Source organism: Megalops cyprinoides, chromosome 22 (assembly GCF_013368585.1).
Source record: "Megalops cyprinoides isolate fMegCyp1 chromosome 22, fMegCyp1.pri, whole genome shotgun sequence".
Classification (NCBI taxonomy): Eukaryota; Metazoa; Chordata; class Actinopteri; order Elopiformes; family Megalopidae; genus Megalops; species Megalops cyprinoides.
Window position 1 is genome coordinate 15,348,600 of NC_050604.1, and position 17,175 is coordinate 15,365,774.

The 17,175-nt window shown below is 43.6% G+C and overlaps 1 protein-coding gene across 3 annotated transcripts in view; it reads left to right on the forward strand.

Annotated features, from left to right (window-relative positions):
• Window positions 1–2,525: 2,525 nt before the first annotated feature.
• Window positions 2,526–17,175, forward strand: part of LOC118769690 (phospholipid-transporting ATPase IA) — a 122,661-nt gene continuing 108,011 nt past the window's right edge. For all 3 annotated transcript variants that reach the window (XM_036516948.1, XM_036516951.1, XM_036516949.1), the window contains exon 1: window positions 2,526–2,946. In XM_036516948.1, coding sequence (XP_036372841.1) covers window positions 2,901–2,946 — 46 coding nt within the window. In that variant the 5' untranslated portion in view covers window positions 2,526–2,900. The remainder of the gene's footprint in view (window positions 2,947–17,175) is intronic.

Here is a 17,175-nt window from a genome sequence, read left to right on the forward strand (position 1 = left end):
GTGTTAGCTACCAAGTGTAGTACACCACACATCCCATTCTGATGTGAATTATTGAAAACCCCTCTATCTGCTTCAGTGATGCTCAAATGATGACTTTCTCCTGTGGTGGAAATACGAAAAGGCACCTGCCTATTCTTCTTTGCCATGGCTCAGAGAATCTATACAAAAGAACAGGCTTCCTTTTACACAATTATCCAGGAGACCAGCTGGTCTTTGAAATGTACTGTGTAAAATCCAAAAAGAATGGGTGTTCATAAACAGTCATGTGCTTTCCCATAACTGAAAAGCTATGGCCTTTTCAAATATTTCAATACCACCAACCTCAAAAAGCTCCTGCAAAGTACATTACAAACATAACACACAGAAACACCTTCAACTCATTGATTATAATGCATCACATCTGTTTCACCTGTTTCATCTAACCTTTTAAAAATGGCTCACAGAAGCTTTATAATGCATACACATTCTATTTTATAGGTGCCTCATAATCTAATCACACTGATGTCATTTGAAATGGTATTGCTTTTGTGAATTGTGAATACCAAAACCTATTGGTATCTGTCCTAAAATAGCTCTATTAATCAAGGCCATTCTCCCAGTCGAAGTACTCAGCCACCTCTACATTATTGCTGAATCACACAGAATTAACAACACACTGATAATCAAAGCCTGCTGGCAGACATAAGACCTCACTCTAATCAGGCTGTCTCAGAGGAATGTGAAATAAAAATAATAAAATGAAAGTGTAGGAAGGAGGAACATAGAAGAGCTCATCATTTATTGAGAGCCACGAAAAAAAGTTAAATGTTGGTGAGCTACAGATTTCAATGCGACGATTTTGCTGTTGTAAGCATCATGCTTTTGTATGGTGGTTACAGAAAAGGCAACAACTGGCTTAAGGCAAGAGATGGCATCCCCAGTAAGTGCCAAAAATGTCTGGTTTTGTTCCATCTGAGCTCTTAATCAAACAGTTGGATCAACTGTCACAGTAAATCAACTGTGGACATTCAGTGAAAAACGCAATACCTCCAGACACCTTCTCCTTTGTTAATTTAGTCTAAAAAATAATCTAATTATGTGATAGGGAGCTCAGGTGGTACTCCAGGAGAAGGGTTGCCTACCTTGTTTCACAGGATAAAAATGTTTTTGGTTCTGGATCTGCACGTCAATAATTCCTGTAATGATATTACACAGGTACAACAATATACATATGCAAGTTGCATTAAGATTCTGATAATAGACAACAGTTATCATCCCATCATGTTCTGCCAAAAGCTATAGCCTGTATGTCAGTGCATTGATCAGTAACAAAAAGTTCACTTTGATATATGTCAGATGTGAGATTTTTCACTGGGGTGATCTCAAAATAGAGACTATAGTTGGCTGCAAGGTCTATCCCATTGAAATGTTGTTTTCTTACTATCTACTGTCTTACTACCATTATACTCTCTTCAGGGATAAATAAAGCTATTTGATCAATTGAAAAGCAGAATATCCCAAAGTACAACAAAGTGTGGGGCCCAGGTAGGATCAACATGTTGAACATTTGACATAAATATTCTGACAAATATTTTATCTCCTCTAGAGGGCAGCAACAAATTTAAATACCATTACGCTTTGGACTCAGATAAAATGCAGTTGCAAATGAATATGGGTTCTCATGTTATTTGACGAGTCACGAGTCAAACGAGTCAAAATTGTGTTGCAATTTGGAGCAACCTAAGAAATGTGAATAGACCAAGCGTCTAATGATCATGTGCAACAAACGGAAAATTTGGTTGCTACAACTTTAAGTAATATATTTGATATATCCAATGTGTTTCTCATCATAACATGCGCTGTTGGAAAGTTAGAGAAACATCCTAAAATGTGGTTTAGTAGTGGTTTAGTAATTGTTTTCTATATCTCTATAATAGGCCTCCTTATGCAAACAATGTATTTAAATGTATGTATATGTGTGCGTGTACCTATTCCTTCATTTTAATAACAAAATGTTGTCATGCCTGGAAAAATAGATTCAAAAAGGGGAATGTTACACGTGATTTGGCAACCCTGGAAACAGTAAGGGGGATGTCGAAAAGACCTACGACCTGCGCGTGGCTGAGTGATTTACAACAATAAGCAAAATGTATGGTAGGACGGCGAAAACTGTACTGGGTTGCATATTTAATACACAGATACACATACATAAATAAAATCTTAAAAGTGAAGGTTTTATCACTATAAAGAAGCAACAGACGCAGCTGCGTGTCGTTACTTGATATTAAGATTTGAATGCGGAGAATTTCCGTAACAGCTGTGAATCCAACTTTATAACTTTCTCGTTTAATAGCGCGATGTACAGCAACTTACTCTTGGTTTGGATATCATACATATATGAATCATTCTCTTATACTGACTCCTTAAATACGGCACGGTTAGTTTCTTATCCTTTCACGGAGGTCTCCTACTTGTAATACCATGGCAAAGTAAGGCGACCAATGAAACCCCTATCCTCCCCCGTACCGCGCAGATGGTACCGCCTGAATTGTGAAAGGACGCTGTCACTTTCAGATTAGGAAACCAAATCGCTTTGAAACGTTTAGTTACTGTTACGACCTGTTACCGAGCTAGATACGTGTTGTTACCGGCGAACAACGAAATGTATGAGACATTCCTTCGCTAATCGATCCCTGTCTGCGGCTTTGTCTTTAGTTTGAAGTTGCGGCGCGACAATGAGCTGCAGTGATCTCTGCCGTTATTAGTGAGAATTCGTTTATTCGTTCGTTTTATCTATAAAACGAGGCGTTCCTGTTACATGTGGGCTGGTTTTGAGATACGGCGACTGGAGAGAAGGAACGGAACAGTGAACAGAAGTAGCGGTTGACAGGTGCATTTGCACCGACTGGTGCGGTGGAGAGATGCCGGTCCAAAGAACGATGTCCGATCTCCGTTCCCGAGTGGAAGGTGGGTAGCACCCAGTCATTTCGTTTGCTTATACGCGGAATCGCATGGCTCTGGACTTCACAGAAAAAAAATCTCCTTTTTTGTCTTTTTCAAATCCATGTTGTTACCTAGCTGCGAGAGAACAATAACTTGCTAGCTAGCCAAGCATGTTGCTAGCTGGATAGCAATATTTCAGTCAGTTGCCAGCGTTATGTATTGCGAGCTTGAGCAACAAGCATTATCCAAACACACACACACACGCGCGCGCGCGAATACACACACAATAAATAAATAAACCATTGCGATATTAACATGCACATTTCAGATGCGAAGAAAAATGTTTTAAATGCTCATTAATTTTGCACGGAGGCAATGACTTCACAACCAGCAAATGTGATTTTGTTTGGCAGCATGCGAAGTCGGCTAGCTCGTTTATGTGATCGCATTCAAGCGTGTGCGCTAGTAGAACCATTCAGCCAGATACAATGAAACCCCAAATTTTAGCTAGCGCGCTAGTTTCTGCATAAGATTGCGGTTAAAGAGACGTTTTGAGACATTCAGAGTGCAGCGAGTGAAGACTGCACAGTGCCCTCAGGTTTTGTACGCCCAGCTGTCTCGAAGAAAAACAATACTGTTGCTAAAATGTCTAGCCTGGTCAGGCATTTTTGATATTCTTGGTGTAGTTGAGTATTTCAAACTGTGAGAGAGCGCAATTGAATGGGAAGCTGTCAGATGCTGCACAGCACCGCTGCTGTCAGTAAGACCCCGTGGTTATTGAGAATGAAGCGCTTCCCTCCAGCGAACGCCGCCTCGCCTCGAGGCTTTCACTTTTTTTGAAGGAGCGGTTACATATTTGGAATAACGTTAACGACGTTTTTCTTTAGCTGCTCTTCTCTTAAATATGGCACCATTCTGTATTCTTGAATGAATTTCAGCATTGTTCTGAATGAATGTTGATTTTTAACCCTGAGCAGGGGGAGAAGTAAGCCCTCTGTGAAAGTAGATTTGAATTTTATCTTGATATCTTAAATGATATTTTAATGACTGGACAGGTGCAACCTAAATACTTGTTTCTGCAGGTGGTTATTGTGTCTGTAAGTGTTGTTTAAAGACTTGTGTCAACATTTCCATTGGTAGAGGGCAGGACATGGTGTGAATGACGTTAATGACAGATGGACTGTTGAACTACTAAGGAATTGCAACTGAAACAGTATGATTCCAGCAAGTGGTTCTCAGTTTGATCCTGATCAGTTTGTCAGCTTCTTTTATTTAATCTGATGGTTTCCTTCTGCCTGTTCAGTTGTAATATTTTGCAACATGCACAAGCCTGTTTGTATTGTAATGTATCAGTTATTATTGATTTCTGAATTATCTGGGGTCTGAAAATGTCAGGGGGCTCAGCAGCTGGACCACATGATTTAGCATGACAGGGCTGAACAGTGTTTAGATAATTGTGTCTAGTTATAGGTCATAATCTCGCTGCATTTCTGTGTGCTTTTAATTTCATCAGCATTGCAATGCAGTATTTCTGTTTTCTGATTCCACTTGAGAAATTCAGACTATTGCTACTTGATTCCTGTACTTAATTATCTAATTGGACTCAAACCCTCCCCCTCCCCCTTTAAAATTGTTACTCTCTGAAGCATGTCCCTTCAGGTCAGGGTTGCTTGCATTTGGCAGTGGCTATGGTTGTTGTATGATATGTCTCGTGTTGCGATATACTGTGTCAGAGAGGCTACTCATTTATTCAGAGATTACAGAGCGGAATTCATAAGGGTGTCTCCCTTGCAGCTGGAGTGGGTTTCTGGCGTGCAGCTTTAAAAGAAATGCATCGTCATGTTAAAATCAGTGGGATGATTCAATGGAATGATGTTTGTATCAAGTTGTTCAGCTTCCAGGCGAAAACACTGATTTTAAAAAGGTTGCTCTTTCCAGCATTCGTCTGGTTTGTAGTTCATATCCATGCTGCATTGACATGTGGTCGTCACATCTCCCCCTCCCCTCACCCACACACCCACACACCCACATACACACATACACACATACACACAAACACAGCATTGTCTTTTTTCCCCACAAGGTGCAAAAGTGCATGCGTTTCCTTTTTTATTTGGCTCTAGAAGCTGCCTGCAGCCCCCCCCCCCCCCCGCCCCTCTGTAAAAAGTATCCTATTTTTCAGTGCAAGCATTTCTCAGAGTATAGGGATCGATCGGCCTCCTTGTCTGTGCAGCCTGTGACCTCTACAAGCCAGTCACTTCTGTCAGTGATGTTGTGTCTTGCTACTTTGCTGAATTCGAAATCCCCCGCCCTGACTAATCAGCGCATTGGCTTCACCCCCCCCCCCCCGCCCGGCCTCCAACCCATAGCCCTCAACACGTGCAGGTGACCAGTGTGCATTTACCGGTTGTGCGGGGTTGTATCTTGGCCTTATGAGCTTCTTCTATAGACCATGAGATGTGAAGGGGAGGGGGCAGGAAGAACTGCAGAGTATTTGAGGAAGGATGTGGGAGGAAAATTAAAACAGCTTCAGGAAATCATAAGTGCTGGACAGTTTTCCACAACGTTGGCAAGAGAGTCCTGAATCTAGGTGGTTACTGAAAACCCTTCATGCTCTCTTTTGGTCCCACTCTGAATGCCAACCAACCCTGAGCTTGACACAGTGGGAGCAGTGGCCTTCAGGTCTCTGGCCTGCTGAACATAGAGGGGAAATTACAATTGGATCAGACCAAATTCAATTACATCAAGCGCCCTATCAACGCTAGATTTGTACCGCTCTTTCAACCATAGCAATTGCTTTGAGGCAGTTCATGGTAACAGCTTAAAATGTCTGCAGGAGAATAAATCTTTTCACCAGTGCAAGATCACTTTGTGATGGATGCCTCAGAGGTTGAAGGGCAAACTGTGATGACTTCTTTTCTTGTTGTGTTATGAACTGATTCTATTGGCCCTTCCTTTGTCTCAATGCTATTTTCAGGCACTTTAGTCTTAAAGAGACATCTGGGCATCACAATGAGAAGCCCACAGACGTCTTTAGATGGATGAAGCAAGCAGGTTTTAATCTGACTTTTGAGGGCCAGTTACTTGCCACTTGTTTTGTACATCCATAAAAAGACTTTCCCGTGTTTTCAGAGTAGAATTTTTCCAGAATTTAGTAGAAAGGTCAAAATTGATCTAAAGCTCCAATTAAAAGTGCATGTTACAGATAATTGTAAGATAAACCACTGATCAATATTTAGAGATCTGCTTCCAGGATGTGAAGAGAAGACCATGCTGTGTTCAAACAAATAGGATTTTGGACTACATTCTGCTTCTTGCAGCAAAAATGAACAAAATATAACTTCAGAGCAGGACCGATTGTGTGAGTTGGCTGACCATGCAGCGTGAAAATTCTCGTGTTGTCTCAGCCTCAAGTGTTTGTTTCTATAGTTTTTTTTTGTCTGAGTGTTTGTCAGAAGGTTTTGTTTGTTCACCTGTCCTAGTCTATCCTTTTTTTCTACAGGTCTCTGAAGGTGCTGTATGTAGTTACCCCATTCATTATCCGAGAAGCAGCGTAGTTTTATTGAATGTTGTAGTGCATTACTATTGATCTGAGTTTATGATGAAAACGGCGTGCAGAGAGGGCCGCGTACTGGCATGACCTTTAGAGGACAAGTAGTTCCTTAATGGAAGGCTAATTTGCAAGGGAAAGCAACAGTGAATTTTTTCCACATTGTGAAATATTAGTAGGTTGCATTCTGGTGTTTGCTTTATGCAGCTGAGTTTCAGTTGTCCGTGCTTCGGCAGGTAGCTCATTGTTTTAGTCTAATCCTTAAAAGGGCTGTTTCTAAGGCTATGCCCATAGTATCTTTGGAAAAGGATCCTTCAGTTATTGTTCAGTTGAATATTCAGGAGCACTGTGATAATCAAAGGTGTGCCTGGGAACTCAAAAACCTTTTGGTTGGGCAGGTGTTGTTGCACCTGGTGCCTGCACCACTCCATCTCACTGCAATGTTGCATCACTTGACTCCTCTAAAATAAAACTGAATAATGACAGTTCTTGTGATAAATAATAATAGACTATGTATGCAGTGCATTTACCTCCATTCTCAAAATGTTTTCTACAGTAGGTCAGAACAGGAAGAACGTGATATTTTAAGTGTTTCTGCAATGTTGAAAGTTTAAACAAATTAAAATAAAAGGAGCATCGTAAGTAGAGCATAGCGTAAGAAGTTAAATAATGCAAAAGACAAAAGCAGTGCTGATGTTATCCAACGTCGATTACAAAACTAACGGTTGCTCTATCTTAACTTGGTTACTGGGAACAGACCAGCACTGTACTTGGCAGGGGCCTGTGGAATGCTTCCCTGATTCATGCACGCCCGCTGCCCCACTGCTCCGTGACTCACACGGTTTCGCTTCACGTCCACATCAGCTGTGTGCCATGCCCGCTTGGTACTGTAAGTGGGTGGGGGGGTGGGGGGGGGAGCTTCCCAGGAGCCACACACTCCCAGCTCGGGCTGCAGTCACGCACAGTCACCAGCGTGCAGTGCGGTCGTGACACTGGAAGGAGAAGGCGAGGTCAGGGTCAAAGGCCACGTTGACCGTGGTACGTGGCACAAGGCAGGGAAGAACCCATCAGCTGCAAGGAACACTGTTGCCAGTGCTGCCCAGCACCAGATCTGTTTCTGTTCGGCTTTAAAGCAAAATTTGTTTGGGCTATTCCCAGACTTTTATTTAAAAGAGTTTTATTGGCAGTGAATTTACATTTCATTTACATTTCAACTCAGGCTTTGAGTCTGATGAAGGAATGGCACCTGAAAGAGGTTGTGAAGGATGAGGTCGTCGATCTTTCCCCCCCAAAAAAATTGAATATTTATATTTGCAGAAACCAGTTTGGCTGGTCCATAGCATTAAAAGGAAAATTTCCCTTATAAATATTTGTTTAAAACTCAAAAAGTATGACTGCACAGGAGAACTTTGCCATTTGTGTTATAGAGATCCCAAAAGCAGAGATCTGTGAATACGGTTCTATACCAGTAATGTAAACTATGGGGATTTCTCCAATAATGTAATAATGCTGTAAAAATGACTAATGGTGTGAATATTACAGATGTGTTACTACATGGCAATAGACAGGTTTCATGTGGCCAAAAGTGTTATAGTCTTTTGGAAGATGTGTCAGTTACTAATGATATTTCTCTCTAGGGGTTTGAAGTGATTTTTAGATCTTTAGACTGAGAGAGGTATTCATCCTTTTTTGGTGTATCTCTTTGGTGTGTGAAGTCATTCAGAAGGCTTGGTATGGTGAAGTTCCTTGTCATAATCTTCTGATAATCTGCAGAGTAGGCCGTGACTGAAACATTTGTATTTGTGTGGATCTGTCAAGGACACTCTGGGTTTGTAAAGGGAGATTCATCCATACAGATCACCCCCATGGGTTTACCTCACTATATGAGTCAACGAAGCTGTCGTATGAGCGGGATGGCCACCAGAGAAGCCTGCTCAGCACTGCAGCCTCCTGTGATCACATAAAACATGCCGGCTCTTTTAATGTTGTGTTTCAGGGAGTGAGTAGACATCCGTCCACACACGAGAGAATTTCTGAAATTGTCCGAATGCTTTGGCACAATGCGCTTTTTAGCTCACTGTAATGAGCTGCTTCATGGCCACACCCTTGGAGTCACATTTTTCACATTAAGAGTCCAAGAACAGCAAATTGTATGGGCAAAAGGAAGGCCTAATGGCTTTATTGTTGCCAGCAGCCCTGGGCTTAAACAGGAGAAGCCTTGTCTTATAAGATCTGAGCCGCACGCTACCCAGCACCTCCGAAGAGGGCAGTGTCGCAAGTGAACATTAGGAGTAATGTTAGTCTTGGCAGGTGTGTTGGTTCCCTATTGACGAGGCACGAGGGGAGTCGAACAAGGAGTCAGGCGTCTCGTTGCTGAGAGCTAAATCTGTGCGTCGGGGCAAATCTTTTTGTAAACAGAGTAATCTGAGAGGAGGCAGATGCCTGGCCAGACACGTGCACAGGGGCATAATCCTATATGCAAATTCATTACACTGCAAGAGGACACCCATTCGAACAGCATTCATTGTGTGTGACATATACATGCTGTGGTGCTGTTTGGTTTGTGTGTCAAACCTCTGCTCAATGCAGGTCCTGAACAGAACATATATTCCCCTTTTATTTATTTATAGCCCCCCCTCCCACCCCCACCCTTTGGAAACATAATATGTAGTATGAGCAGGCATGTTTAACAATTTATTTCTTTATGGACTCTCCCCATTTGCTTTTAATGTGTAGAGCCATTAGTAATTCTATTTTTACAGAGCATGGTGTCCTATTTTTGTACTTGGTAGCTACAGGCTGATATGAATCATTCACAAGTGTTTCACCTATATCTTAATGCACAGTGCTTGCTGTGTTTGTGTGAAATAGAGAAATCGCACTGTACTGAAAAAGAGAAGGTGCTCCTCTGTTAATAGGAGTAGGGCAGTAATTTTGCTGTGAGGCTTAGAAATAGTAGGTCTGTGTTCACAGTAGACTCTTCAGGACACCATTATCTGAAGTGCCATTCATTTTTTATCTTTTAACCATTAGTGGAACAGTGAGTTGGGGTGGAAAACAGCTTTCCATATACCATGTGGACACAGCTACTGTATGTTCTGGCATGAAAGAGAAACCTTAACCCCAAACCTTAACCCTTGACCCTCAAGTCATGATGCAAAGGGTCACATATAACAAAATTTGCTGACCGCCAGCTGTGTAACAACACAGTTAACAGAAGAACGACATACCCCTCATCTCTCTCTTTGATTGTGTGTCCATTCATTTTGTATTTTATTCTGTACCAGTTCCTTTTACTTGGAGGATTTACAAGCCTAAAGCAGTTTTAACAATCAAAAGCACATTTATCATGTGCAGTTCTGCTGGCGTCTTAATAGGTATTAGCTGTGTCTCACTTGTGCCTGGAGAAAAAAAAGAACAAGCTCATTGATGGAGTTTATGAACAAAGCATGTAGAAATGACTGTTAATGTGCTGCAACACAGCTTGGTGTATCCGTGGCTAATGCAAAGCAACAAATAAAGAAATCCAAGATTAACATTTGACAAAGTCACTGCCAAGCATTCTAAGATATTAGCCATGGCAGCAAGTTGCATTTTTGTTGATATGAATAGCCCTCACCCTTTACCGTCTTGACTCCTCTAATACAGCAAACCCAATGTATGCGTGATCATCTTGCTAAATCTCTTAGGAATAAAAGACTGTCCTGGATCATTGGGAAAAGTGTCGCTACAGAGCAGGATCTCAAACTGACTGTCTCTCTCAGCGGGGCAACAGGGGGGAGCCATGGTGCTGCAAAGGGTTGCCATGGTGACGGCGAGAGAGGCTCAGAGCCGTGGATTGAAATAAAGAAGAAGTGACAAAGCATTCATTCCAACGGGGAATCAAATGGGCATTTTTCCATAGAGAGGCTTTGGGGAGCTTCATATGTAAATCTATGGTGGACTAAGCATAAATCTTTGGCACAGTGCTGCTATCACTACATACAGTATTGACCTGCAGAGTCGTAGTACGTTAAATATAACAGGTTTAAACTTTGAGAAGATGTGATTCTGTGTATTTTAGGGTGTGTCCTATCCCTGGATTTGTTGACCTAGTTAATGACTTCTAATCTGTTAATCTGGAGGCTCTGTTGAACCTCGTCTTCTGTGCATAGTATTAAAAATAAATGATTCCTGTTTCAGTAAAAACCTGTGTACTAGACCGAAAAGTTTGAATTGTCACATTAATAACTTAGTGCACGCTTGTTGTTTTATTTGTATCTGTCAGAAATGACTGCACCTTCTACTGCTAATCCAAGTGTTAAGGACCTGTTGTTTACATTCTGGATACTAGGAGCCTGCTACGTATCGGGTCTATTTATGTCCTCCCCCTTTTATGTAAAGATCCCTCATTATCCGGGCTTCCCCGTAAGCCCCCAGAGGTCCTCCCCGCCCTGGTCTCTAGTTAAGTAATCCTCTAATGTTCCTGGGTCGGGACATCCCAGTTAAATGGTGACCCACGGCGAGGGGGATGGAGCGAGGTGGACAGATATCCAAGGGATTATCTCCCAGGGTTCCTGCCTCCAGCCCTGGAGCTCCGTACTTGCACTGCAGAGGCACTGGGTAGGGTCAGAGGTCATAGGCCAAAGGAACATCCTGTCCGCTGTACAGACAGCGAGGTTTACGCACTGCCACTGCTAAGCTTCTCTGCCGCTTCGTCGTCTTCCCCCGCCTGTCTCGAGGGCCAGCAGCAGGGGGGAATTTTTTTTCCTGTGACTTTAGTGGAAATCATAAAGAAAAGTAATACGTCCAGGTGGTGATATTTTTAATCAGTCTGCATAGTAAGTTGAAAATTAGTCATTTAATATGAGGGTATAGGCCCCTCCGTGACAGTGTTGGTAGAGAGCCAAACATGAAGCAACCAATGTTTCTGACATTTATCAGAGCGGTGTAGCAGAAGCTATGGCTGACATAAAGTTTTCATAGTGTCATTAGCATTATTTTTTTTTTTTTTTGCTTTATTCCTTTTAAGTCCAAAGTACAAAATCCAATTTTTCAAACTAAAATAACCATGTATTACTAATCTACGGAAGAGTCAGTTTCATAAAGGTTTAAGTTATTGCCCTCCTTTCTATTTTTCTGATGAATAGCCCTGTTGCTTCCACCTCTTTTTAATAATATTTGCCTTGTGGCTGCATTGGCATTGTGAGCTCCCCTTTCGCTAAGTGCTACAACTGAGCAAATGCTTCTAATGCATTTAATCTTGGGCATTGTGACCACTGACTGGAAATGGTATTAAATGTCTGAGGGATTTCCTGGAGAGTGCTTGAATCTGTTGGTGACAGTGGGTCAGATGTATCTGAAGCTGTAACTTGCCTGACTTTGAGATGGACCTGAGATCTCAGAGTGTAGGAAGGCCATGCCCACATGGAATCAGTGCATTTTTTGTATGATTTTTGCTGGTTTTTACCTGATTTGACAACGCAATCTCCTTTCAAAGCTCTGTATGGAAATACAGTACCCTATAGATCACCAGCACCTTCTGTACAGCACTGATTATATTATATTATTTATTATATTATTTATTATCTAAATAAAAGAGTTAATAAATTTCTCTTTCTACTCTTTAACCAAAAGGTTCTCTGCGTTTGTAGAAGGCTCTGCTAATCTGGCAGAGGCACAGTGGCAATTTGTACACTCTCCCTTTCCCTCCCACACTCCCATTGTCAAATTTCAGACTTGACTGTCATGTCAGACCTCTTGACAGTAAAAAAAAAAGCCTTCCCTCCGGGCCTGCTCTGTCCCCGTGGGCAGCGTCTGGGCTTGTGTTAAGCCATTGTTTTAGGCCGTCCGTCCAGAGCCTGACACACGCGATTACACAGACAGCTGGCACTTGTCCAGGCTTCCTCCACCACTCTGTACCTTGATTTCCCCTTCCACACGCTCCCTCTGTTTGTCTTTTCATTAAGAAGAAAAGGAAACCAAGCGCAAGTGTGTCTCAGGCCGGGCCACAGTCCTCATTTTGGCTTCCAGTCTGAGGCTGCCAGGTTGGCCTAGCTCTGCCTTTGGAACAGGGTGCAAGCTATGACTTAGACATGGAAAAGCTAGAACATGTTGAGAAGTATGGACAGTGGCTCGCAATTCTTTTTGCCTCCCCCGTTTTCTGATGTGTGGGTGGATTAGTCACGACCGAAGGCAAAGAAACCGGCTACAGAGCTAACAAAATGAGCACAGTGCCGATGCAACAGAGCCTTCAGGAAACGGTGGAGGCTGAATGAGCTGTTTGCACTGTAAAACCGCGAGCCGGAGGTTAAGCTGTTTGATCACCGAGCGATGAGTCTTTTGGAGAGACTGGCAGAGTGAAATGGATATTTTCCAGGCCCGAATAGCAGTGTCCATCCTCATAAAGTGTCGGTCAGTCCACGGGGGGGCAAGGCCTTAATCATCAGCTCAACCATCATTTGAATAATGCAGAGCCCCTCCAGGTTAATGCAGTGTTAATGCGAAATGATTGGACTCAGAAGTAGTAAATGCTAATGCTTTTAATTTACACATGGGGGGCCATTGTAGGAAAAAAAACTACATTTCCAGTTAATGAGGTTTCCGTGTTTTTCCCTGCTTTTCTGTGGGTGCGTTTGACTGATTTCATTGCAGTTTTCTTTCCTGGCTCATTTTTCATGTTTGTTACCCACACCAGGTTTATTGCTACTCTTGTGCCGTGTGAGTTACTTGACCCCTATCAAAGCACTGTTACCCCTGAAAGCCACTTGTGAGAGGAAATGGCTGCCTTTACAACCATAATGGAGAGGATCTGCGAAAGGGAGGGCAATGCAAAGAGGTGCTGTGTGTTCGGCTTCAGTCACACAGGTTGCCAGCAGAAATTAATTTGTGATTAAGTGATACAGATGCACTGACATAGAGCTTCACGGCTGTCGTGATTTTTGAGGTGGGTCCATGGTCTGGTCTGCGAGGTTACCAAGTCGCGCCCAGGCGGTGCAGGCATCAGCAGGCGACACGACAGAAAAACCGGATCAAGCTGGTCGAAGGAAGAAAGTCACGAGGAGACTATAATGGAATAGGAGGGTGTTTTTAATAGCAAGTGAAATGACTTGTTGGTGTGGAGGGCGTGTTAACAGGTGAAGGTCACTCTTCGTGTAGGCACGGACATTGCCTTGCAGCACTGATGGATCAATACTAATATGGTCTCATGCACCTTTTTTATATTTCATTACTATATACACACACCTCTCCCCCACAGTCCTGCACTCATTCCAAATTTTTTTTGATATTCTGCATTCTGACACACACACACACACACACACACACACACACACACACACACACACACACACACACACACACACACACACACACACACACACACACACTGTTCCACTCTGGCGGCCCATCACTCATGTCCGTAGCCAAGCCGTCTGGCTGTTCATCACTGTGTGGCTGCTGTTTATGGCACATACGCTGCTGTAATTAATTAAGCGAGTCATTCTTCCTAACTTGTCTTTGGGGCGGGGGGGGCTGCATTAGGTGGAGTGTTTCTTTGGCAACTTCTGTTGCAGTTCTGGATTTATTGCTTTGTTTATTTCCTAATGGCAGCTGATATATTTTATCTATCAAACAGGTTGACTTCAAAAGGAAAATTATTATGGCGTTCTGATGTGTGACCTGTCAAACTTGGTGCGGCGAAAGCTGACAAAGACCGAGGATTCTGGGTCCCGTTCTGCCAGGTCAGGATAGTGGCACAGTTTCTTTGAGCCTCCACAATCCAGTTATGGGTGTCTGCTCTATAAAAAGTGACAGGCCATGGAATATCCCACGCCAGGTGAAGGATTATCTTAGGGGAAAAAAGAGATCTAAAGTAGCGCAGTGCAAATCTCCTGTTTCCCAGAGAGGGCGTCCCAGCGGCCCCTGTCCCCAAGGCCGGGGCGAGGCTGCGGCTACCCGCTCCCTGACAGGAGATGAATAATTATCATCCCAGGGTTTCGTAATTGAATTTTAATTGGCGCCCTGGTCCCAGAGCTGTGCAGTTATCTGCTGCAGGAAAAGGTGCAGAGAGCTCTGATTAAGGCATTACAGCATAGCCCATTGATGCCTCCGCCTCTCTGCACCTCATGTAAACAAATTGTATACAATCCAGTGCGAGAGAACCTCAGATACATTTGATTACATTGTCAGCATATTGCTTATTAAAGCAATCCTACACAGCCAGCTGTTTTTATCAGGGGCTTATTTCAGCAGTTCCAGAAATGAGTGCAAATGAGTTCGGACTACCTAATGTGGAGGTTGGTAAAACTAGCTGTTCCAGGCCTGGCCTTCACCTTTCCATCAATGGAGTCAGTCCTCTGATTTCATATGAATTTTAAATCCCCTGGCTGTGTTCATTATGCCCGGATTCTCTTCCTCCCCACACTGCGAAGACCTGGTGCAGCAGCCAGCATCCTTTCCCACAATGCACTACTGTGGATCAGCAGCTGGGTGTCGTCACGGAGTGAGCGGCAAATCCCATCAGTCAGAGTGGGAAACACCTAAACCCCAGGCCCCTCTGCTGTCCGGGCAGACCGTTGCGTAACCAGACCCCCGCCTACACACACACACATATAACTGGCTTGGGATGGTGCACTTGAGTAACCCCTCCAACTCCACCCCCCCCCCTTTTCTATCTGTGACAGTGGGACATGCTGGGTATGAGCTATTTTTAGCCACAGCACCGAAGCTACTGAGAGGTGGTTGGCAGTGCCCTTCTGAGTGCTGGAAAATCACGACGCAAATAATAAACAAACAGCCGAGCCCCGCTCCAGAAAAATGTGTGGGATTGCGTGACGGTAGTCAGGATCTGAGAAGAGAGGAGGGAGGGCGGAGGGGGGGGAGCATGCTGGCGGAGGGGGGGTGGGGGGCTGTGCGCTTGTCAGATTTCCACACCATTTCCCTGAAGCAAACCCGAGGGTTGGGGAGGGGGAGGGGCTGAGGTGGAATTGCAACTGGGGAATTACCCACAGAGGTCTCCCATTACAGTGTTTTATGACTCTGCTATTTCTTTTAGCAGGCAGTGGAACTGCAGGGTATTCATTACGATCCCCTGCCAGCTATCATTCCTATTCAAAACTGCACCTTCCTTGTTCATTCCTTTACAATCCCAAAATTCCAATTACCGCTACAGTAATTACTGCAACATTTCCCTTTCGATGCAAATGGTGGTAAGAGAATGCAGTGGCGTTTACAAGAGGCAGTCACCGCAATACGAGACGGGCGGTGTAACGGGTGCCGCCGCCTCGTTCGCTCATCACAAAGATCGGCTCTCAGTGCAGATCTGGCAGAGGTGCCGTGTAATGTATCCATCCTATCAGTGACAAAAACAATAGTAATTCAACCCCACCCGAGTCTGTCAGCTTCACTTTCTCTCAGCGAGCCTCCGCTCCATCGCCGAGCGGCATCCATCACGTCTGCAGCCCGGTTGCCAGGAAGCTGGCGGCTGTCGGGCCGTGAAGAGCTCTCGACGGGGAGATCCCGCACACCCTCTCCAGGTGTGGAGTAGCGCCCTTGAACCGAGCCCGCGTCGCGGCGCTGCAAGTTAGCGCGCCCGCCTGTGACGTCATCAGAGAGCTCTCCAAAACCAGATTAATTCTTCATCTGCAGAAGCTGTTCTCGTCTGTGTCTGTTAACAGATGGGGCCTGGTTTTTCATCACAGTGCAAGAGATTAACTTTGGGGGGGGGGGCAAGGGTTTTTTTTTTTTTTTGCTGAGCACATAAAATTTAAAATATGCGGGTAGGACATAACTATGCATTTAGCATCATCCAGTTACGTGTTTTTTTTTGTTTTTTTTTTGAGTAGCGGTTTGCCTTGTGTGGGAGAGGGAACAGAAGGTGTGCTGGTTTTATGAGGCATCAGCATTGCACTGAAATGATGTTTTCATCTCGGCATCATCCTCTGTTTGCACACCCAGTTATGCCTGCCAAGGTCTGCTTGCGTTTTCAGCACCAATCAGCAGCAGTAATTCTGCCACATGTGGCAGAGGTGTTTCACTTTTGTACATGGAAATTAATTCATTTAAAATTTATATTTGGATGCCTCTCTGATACCTTGTTAAGGGTATATGTTTAATAAAATGTGTTCGTTGATTTTAAAAAAGGAAGCAAATTGCTCATGCTCTTCTTTGATATAAATTTGTGTCAGTGTGTTTTGTTATGTTTTTGTCATTCATCCACGCTTGTTAATGAGAGTGACACACATTTGAATCAATAAAGTGAGATGATGATAGTCCTCAAACACACTATAATAATCACTCTCTCTCTCTCTCTCTCTCTCTCTCTCTCTCTCTCTCTCTCTCTCTCTCTCTCTCTCTCTCTCTCTCTCTCTCTCTCTCTCTCTCTCTCTCTCTCTCTCTCTCTCTCTCTCTGTCCCCAGCATCAGTGATGATGGCTTAGAATCTGTTTGTCTGTATGAAGCCAGACTGACCTCCTGCTCTATTGGCAAATTATTGATTTCCTTCATTCTTTTCCAAAATGCAAGGTAAAATATTGGGCAAAAAGCCGTCGGCCTTCTGAGCACATCCGAGCAGGTCTAATCCATTGTGAGCTTGCAGGAGCCTGCCAAGAAAAAAAAACCCCTGAAACCAGCTTTTTCACCCTGTAAGCATTTATGCTGGGGAGGGATTTCAAGGTAGCAGAAGACTGAAACTATGAAAGCCATCCAAAATCTGTGCATGGGCTT